Source organism: Rhinatrema bivittatum, chromosome 8, assembly GCF_901001135.1.
Source record: "Rhinatrema bivittatum chromosome 8, aRhiBiv1.1, whole genome shotgun sequence".
Lineage (NCBI taxonomy): Eukaryota > Metazoa > Chordata > Amphibia > Gymnophiona > Rhinatrematidae > Rhinatrema > Rhinatrema bivittatum.
The window spans coordinates 13,496,722-13,504,365 of NC_042622.1; the positions used below are offsets into that span (position 1 = coordinate 13,496,722).

General features: G+C 43.5%; 1 protein-coding gene across 1 annotated transcript in view; it reads left to right on the forward strand.

Moving 5' to 3' along the window:
• CABLES2 (Cdk5 and Abl enzyme substrate 2) overlaps positions 1-6,417 on the forward strand; it is a 36,330-nt gene extending 29,913 nt beyond the window's left edge. Inside the window, exon 9 of the mRNA XM_029612027.1 lies at positions 161-6,417. Coding sequence (XP_029467887.1) covers positions 161-301 — 141 coding nt within the window. The 3' untranslated portion in view covers positions 302-6,417. The remainder of the gene's footprint in view (positions 1-160) is intronic.
• The last annotated feature ends 1,227 nt before the right edge of the window (positions 6,418-7,644 follow it).

Below are 7,644 nucleotides of genomic sequence, written 5' to 3' on the forward strand. Positions count from 1 at the left end.
CGTGGCACCAAAGGGGCGGGACCTTCCCCGTGAAGACTGTGTGGTGTTCTGTCCTTGTGTTTACCTTTCTCGTTTTGTCAAAAAGATTGTTTGCTCGTCCTGCTAGTGCTACCTTGGGGCACGGTTGTAATTGGTTCTGTTTCCTTTCTTTTAAACACAGAAGCTAGAAGAGAGGTTCCGATTCAACCGGCGAGACCTGATTGGGTTTGAACTTAAAGTGCTTGTAGCTTTGGAACTGGCCCTTTATCTTCCCGAAAACCAAGTTTTACCTCATTACAGGCGCCTCGCCCAACAGACCTAGCCATGGCAAGATTTCAGCAACTCCACGGCGACGTCAGAGACCGCTGCAGCTGCCGAACAGGCCATTCAGAACCAGTCATTAACTCTCCTCGTGCCATGAAGAATTCAGTGCAAATGCAGTGAGGTTTCAGAGCAGATCCCTAAGAATAACGGGCAGGCTTCAGGAAGGGGCTGCAGAGATGCTTCTGTGTCTGGGAGCCTAGGTTAGGTAGAGTTGGATTCTAAGCTTTCAGAATGGCTGACGGTTCAGGTCTAAGAAGCCTCACAAGCCTTATAAAAGCACCATAAAGCTCTCCCAAGAATTTGTTCCTGTGGTTTAAAAATAAATCCTTTCCTTGGAATATTGCTGTCGGGGAGCTCTTGTATTGCACAAGCCGCCAGCTAGATAAAGTCAGTGCTTTCGTTCTTCGCTTTCCTTTCTGTGTGCACAGTAAAGCACAAGCGATACGTCATGCAGTTGCTGTGGTACCAGGTTCTCGCAGTGGTTTTTGGAGGTGATCTGTCCTCCCTGCAGTGAGTATACCAGCATTAAGGTTTCTTTCCTTTAAATGTTAGCTTTGATTTTTTTTTCTTCTGCGAAGAAACGAGAGATTACTTCCAATGACCTCCATTCCAAAATACTTGAGAACAGTACTAAATATGTTGTCTTTTTGACATGCATTGAAATGCATACTTGTGTGTTAAAAAAAAAAAAAAAAATGTGCCTAAAACCGACTGGTCTGGTACCAGTATTTTTAAGTTGTTAAGTTATGCTGTGTAAATAGAAATTCTGAATTTAAATAGTTTCTCTTTCAACTTTCCACCTGTCCGGCATTGAATCGCACCTTCCCCCGATACGTGCACTAACAATCCGAGACATCTGTGCCATGGGTCTCCCGCTAAGCAATCAGAAACTGCTATCATTTGGCATTTTTTTTTTTTTTCAAACAAGAGAACTCGAAGCTTTTTATGGAAAAGGATTGTAACTATGTTGGTTTGAGATGGGTCCTGACTCTCCACAGCCTGCAGCAAAGTGGCCGGCACACGTTATCCTGACCCAGAGGGATGGCGTTCAGGTGCCGTGCTTATTCTTGATTTGTGCCCTAGTCGGAAAGGCGGCATTTTTGTAATATGTTATGTGTACACGTTTTCTATAGTCCTCTCTGTGCTCTCTTCCACAGATGTGTTGTTCCTGTACGTATGATGTCCGTAGTATTTTTTTGACTTGTGACCTCTTGTGTTCTTCTGAGCTTTGTTGCCACTGTGACGGTTGACATGCAATAGCATTTCTTGCACACCCAAAGCAGCTCTCTATGTTAGAGGTTCAATAATCCAGCACATTGCTAGTGCTGTCCTATTCAAGGTTTATGCAAATGTTGCGATATGTACCCCCCCCGTATAGCTTTTGCCACGGTTCAGACATTTAAGACTAGCCTGGTGGTTTTATATGTAGCAATAGTGTGGTGGAAAGCCAAACTTGAGCTTCCAGGAGTGGACTTCCTCTGTGATCTGTCTGGGCAGGAGGCTGGCCCATGCCGCTCGACTCACATTGGAGGTACAATGTGCTGAGTTGAAATCCAGTCCAGGACTGGTGTGTTGCTGGTACATTGACAATGCTTTCTGTCGTCGAAATGACTTTATTGTTGACCTTTCTCCTTTTCCGTATGCCTAAGAAGTTTGTGAAAGAACTATTGAGCCCCATTGTTTAATCCAAGGGTTCTCGAGCTGGGCCTCAGGGGCCTCCTTAGCCAGTTGGCCTTTCAGGATGCCCAACTGGCTGGGGGCACCCAGAGACTGGTTTGAGCACCACTGGTTTAATCTGTCAGCAAGGTCACAATCGTGAGGCAAAAATACCACTTGGTGACATAGGAGACATTGGGAAGCAACTTCACCCCCAAGGGAGATTGTCTGTCTAACTTGTAAAATATATTTTTAGTTTGGATAGCTCCTAGTCAGTAAGGTTGCCATGCAGTTCCTATATATCCTTCATCCTCTATTTAGCTAATCAATGCGTGCACACGGCCTCGCAGGCAGGGAGAGGTGCAGTTTGTGGAACCTCCAGCTGGGAGTTCCTGTAGCATTCTGACATCTGTCCTTGGCAGCTGCTCCCTGCTCTCTTTAGCACTTTCAGAGGACCCAGAAAGGGAGGTATCTTTGGCACTGCAACCTTTTCTTAAATACAGAAATTGCAGCACATACATTTTGGTCAGCAGGAACCTGAAGTAAGAGTTGTAAACCTTTTTTTCTCAACTTTTTTACTGCAGCTATATATGCAAGATGTGAGCCTGCCCTCTAAGTCTTCAATTTAGCATAAAGCCAGCAATAATTGTAGGGAAGGCTGTGTAAGGGTTTGTAAAATAGGAATTTTAGTATCCCAGTGTTTAGATGCCACACTTTCTCTTAGTCCTCTCCCTGCTTTCGGTGAAGATTTGAACCTTTTAGTGCCAGGGTGCCAAACTGGTAGTGCCTAGCATACGTTCCCCACAGCAGATGTTGCCAGGTTGAACAGACACATTGTCATGAGAGAAGTTTTTGGTTTGAAAGCCACAAACATTACTGAAAATCCAAAGTGTCCTGAACCTGCCCACCTTGGGCCTTGTGTCCTGCCCATGAGTACAGTAGTTCAGGGAATAGTACGAATAGTTAATTTGCACATTTTGATTATCTTTTAAAACAGCCTGTTTTGAGGTCTGTGTGGATGGATACTGGCTATTTTCCATAAATAAGCAGGGCTGAGTTAGCCATTACATATGGATGACATCATCTGGCAGTACCAAATGGACCCCTCTCTCAGCTAGTAGAGCTTTTTCTCTACTGAGCATGTGCAGGAATTCCCACTCAGGCATAGCCTCGTGAGCCCTCTAATGTTTTGCTTTTTTTTTTTCCTTCCATGCACCAGCACAGACATGTACCTCTTTCGATGTTTCTTCTGTGAAATTCTTGTTGTTTCTTCAAGTTGCCATCCTTCCATTAGCAGGCACCAAACAGCAGTTTCAGTGCTTTCAAAAAAAAGAAAAATGTTCTCTGAAGAAAGTTTTTACCAAGAAACTATGAGAAAGGAAGAAGCTCTGTCAGCTTGTAATGGCACCACATCAGTTATCGACTTCTCTCTAGTCTTCCCCGTTGATAGAACCCATTTGTTTGCGGTTGAACATGATGCTGGATTATGAAGCACCAAAGCCTGAGAGCTCTGCTTGGCATTCCCAAATCTCTTCCCCTGCACAGATTTCTGGAGCTCCTAAAAAATAGTGGTCTCTGGCTCCACACTTTCCAAACTTGTTGACTCATCCAGCCTGTCACAGATGATGAATTATGTCATCAATACATCTACCAGAATTGTCAAGACACAGCTGACACCAGTGCAGGCAACATGAGGTCAGTGCTCCAGCAATTCAACAAGCAGTGCCATTGATGCAAGTTCAATGTCTGGGCATCCCAGTGCTACTGCAAACTCTGTCCAGGAACAGCCAGAGCAAGTTCAATGGAACCAGTTTCAGTGCCCAGGTGCCAATGATGTAAGTTTTTGGCTCAGGGTGCTGCTGAGGCCGAAATCACCTCTGTGAACTTGGTACCCTGGTGCTACTGATGCAAGCTCAGTATCTCTGTGCTGCCAATGTAAGTTCAGGACCCTGGTACCACCAGTCTAAATTCACAACTCCACTGATTTAAGCTTTGTGCTCTGGGCACCACTAATCCTGCCAAGTGCTCAGGCGCCACTGGAACACCCCAGCCCTATTTGAAAGATGAAGCAACTCTGGTGTTTCAGCAGCATCGGGCACTATCAAAGCACCATTGGTATGATGGCAACCTCAGAATGGTGAAGAAAGTCCAACAAACTGTGCTCCAAAGCACAATCAACACAGACTCGGTAGAACTCTTCTGCTCTTTGCAGGCACTCTTCCCAGACCCAGCCTGACTGTATCAAATCCTGTAGCTCTGAGTTAATTGTTAGCAATGAAGAAGGTACTTTTCAACCTTCCGTGTTTAAGTTTCTGACTACTAGTGGGAGTCCCAGACCAATTACGTTACGTTTGGTTAGAAGGGTTTCATCCATATTTCAGACTTGCAGATGCATGGACTAAACCCTTTCCTGACCCTTATCCGTGCTGCAGTCAAAAATTCTTGCACAAAGGTCTTTTGATGACTCCAAATTCTAGACATATCAATGAAGCGTGCATTTATCCCGATAGGTGGTATCCTGCAGCAATTACAGATATAAATATGAGAAGATCCTATTTCTTGTTCCCTGGTGGCAAGGAAACTAGACCTTGAATACGGAATGCAAATATCCCCAGGGTTTACCATTAGTGATCTATCCCACAAATTCATGATAATGGAATCTGCTTTTTAAAAGATTCAAGAATCGGGGAGCTACTCAGATATTCTGCTGGGGAAGGATCCAAGGTTACTGGACAATTTTGGTAAAAAGGCATTACTAAACTCTAGGCTGAATACATGTATCATTTTCTTCCACCCAATCTAGAAGATATCACATGCCCTCAGCCCTACTCTGATATGGCGAGGTGTATATGCCACCTTTTTTGTATCCATCCATTTCTGAAACTATAACCTACTCCTTATCAGCCTCCATCAGAGCATGCTGTAAAAGATCAATAGCTTGTTCAACGATGTCCACAACAAGTTAGCTTGACATCCCTGTCTGAAATTCAGAGTAACAGTTGCTCAACTAAAGGAGCAACATGGTAGTATAGTGCCTATTTATAGGACTGGAGTAACAGTCTTCTGGAAAGTGTATGTCTTATGCTTTTAAAAGATTGTTCTTCCACAGACACCCCCCCGTCCAGCAATTCCAACATTACTGAACTCGGCCACTACTTCCATAGAAGCAGCTAAAAGCCATACAACCAGTCTAGCCCAATCCTGGACCAAGCTTTTGGCTACCTTACATACCCAGTATCGAACCTCTCCTATAGAAAGGAGAAACAGTGCTACCTGGAGGAGTTGCACTAAATCACTAAAGTTCACTAGGTTCTCAATATCAAGAAGTCGGGATATTGCTTCCATTTTTCTCTGCTTCCTCTACCCGCCTTTGCATATTTATTTTATTTATTTAAATTCTTTTAATATACCGATGCTCATATTGCCTCAAAAGTGACTAACTCATCCCTTAATGACCAAATTAGAGTTTTGAAAGAATTGAAACAGGATCTGTATGGGCAGTTGGACCCCTTCATTCTTCAAGAAAGAGCACCATTTGCATTTTCACACTCACCAAGAAGTGTTGGCACCTGATGACTCCACAGGTGCTTGGGGACCCCTCACAGGAATTGGGTCCTCCCTGCAGAAGGACCACTGTCTCTACCTCCTCACCAAGTGATGGCAACAAATGCCTCCAGAAGGGGTTGGGATATCCACACAAGCCCCTTTTTAAATGGAGGGAAAATGGTCATTCCGAGAGACACTTTTTTAGATCAATCTCCTCAAATTGAAAGTGATCAGGTCCTCTGTCTTGACTTTTATTCCGAGTAAGGAACATTCTCATTCAAACAGACAATCAAGTCGCTGTTTTCTGTGTGAACAAGCAAAGGGACTCTGTGCCAAGAAGTGATGGATATGGGAATTGGTATGCAAATATCAAGCTGTTCTACAGGCGACCTATTTGCCAGATATCTCCAAAACAGCAGAGTTTTTCGACCACAGAAATGTTCTCTTCAGCAATCAACAGCTGACACTGATCAATCTTTTGGAATTTCCAGTAATTGACCTGTTTGCATTGAGGCAAAACAGAAAATTAGAAAGTTTTTTTCACTCCATTCTTCCTAGCTCACTCAGATCAGCTCAGGACACATTTCTACTAGATTGGAATGCAGATCTCACGTACACTTTTTCATCAATTCCACTGATAGCCAGAGCAATGCAAAACATGCTCAAAGACTGGGCCTATCTGATTCTGAGCTCCAGTGGGGCCCAGACAAGTCTGGTTCATATATCTAATGCAACTTTCTAGCCATCCTCCAATAACCTCTTGGGTTGGATATGCCCTTCTTAACCAAAGAAAAGGGCAATCTATTTCATCTGAACCTTACCTTCCTCAACTTGACAACTTGGATGTTGAACTCTCGATTAAAAAAAAAAAAAAAAAAAAGAAGACCTTACCCAAAGCAGTTGAGGAAATAAGTGTCTGCTGGAAAAACGTCTACTAGAAGAGCTTACAGTTGCATAAGGAAAAGGTTCTCCCTATGGATTGGATCTATTTGCATGCATACTAAAACATTGACTAAGTTTCTTGCTCTTGCTTTCTGATTTCAGTCTTGCCACCTCATCAGTAAGAGTACATCTCTGTGCCGTAGCTACTTACCATGTTCAAATCGAGAGTAAGCTTATCTTCATTCATCTGTTAGTATCCAAATTCATGAAAAGCTTGTGGCATGCTAAACCACCAGTTGTAAAACTTCCCATTCCATGGAATTTAAACATGGTCCTGGCACCCTTTAAACCTTTAGAAACATCTTCTCTCAAGTATCTAACATGGAAAGCAATATTCCTTCTAGCAGCAAATTCAGCCAGAAGAGTCGGTGAACTTCAGGCTCTAGTTTGTTATCCACCTTATATGTAATTCTACTACAATAAGAGTAGTCCTCTGCACCCACATGAAGTTTCTACCAAAGGTTGTGTCAGCTCTCCATATAAATCAAGCCATCATGCTGCCGTTCACCCTGTGACCACACACATGATGGCAAAAAAATCACTTCAAACCTTAGACTGTAAATGGGCTTTGACTTACTACAAGATAAGGACTCAGCCTCCTCATGAGACTTTGCAACTATTTGTCTCTTACCATCCTAACAAACTGGACATAGCGGTAGCCAAACATATATTGTCCTACTGATTAGCAGACTATTGCTCACTGATATCAGCTAACAAGTCTACAAATTAAAGCCACCATCAAGGCTCATCAAGTTAGAGCCAGTGACTCATCTAAGAGCCAAACCACTTGAAGACCTCTGAAAAGTGCAGTAGGGCCGTCAGTGCATACCTTTACGTTCCATTACTGTCTGGGCAATCTCTCAAAAGAGTGATAGTAAATTCAGACAAGCAGTTTTCCATAGCCTGTTCACACCCGGTAGTCCACTTTCCATGGTGGGGGTCCAGGGTGCTTTTTCAGTAAACACTCCGCTGCAACCCTCTGTTTGGGACTTCCCACATGTCATGGCTATTTCAACCTTGCTTATCAATGGTAAAAGCAAGTTTGCTTTTATCGTAAGTGGTGTTTTCTGTAGAAAGCAGAATGAATTAGCCATACTAAACACCTGCCCACCTCCCTGAAGAGTTGATTACCTATGTAGAATTAGCTCTCAAATTGACGGGGGGGGCTCACGAGACAATGTGTAGTGGGAATTCCTG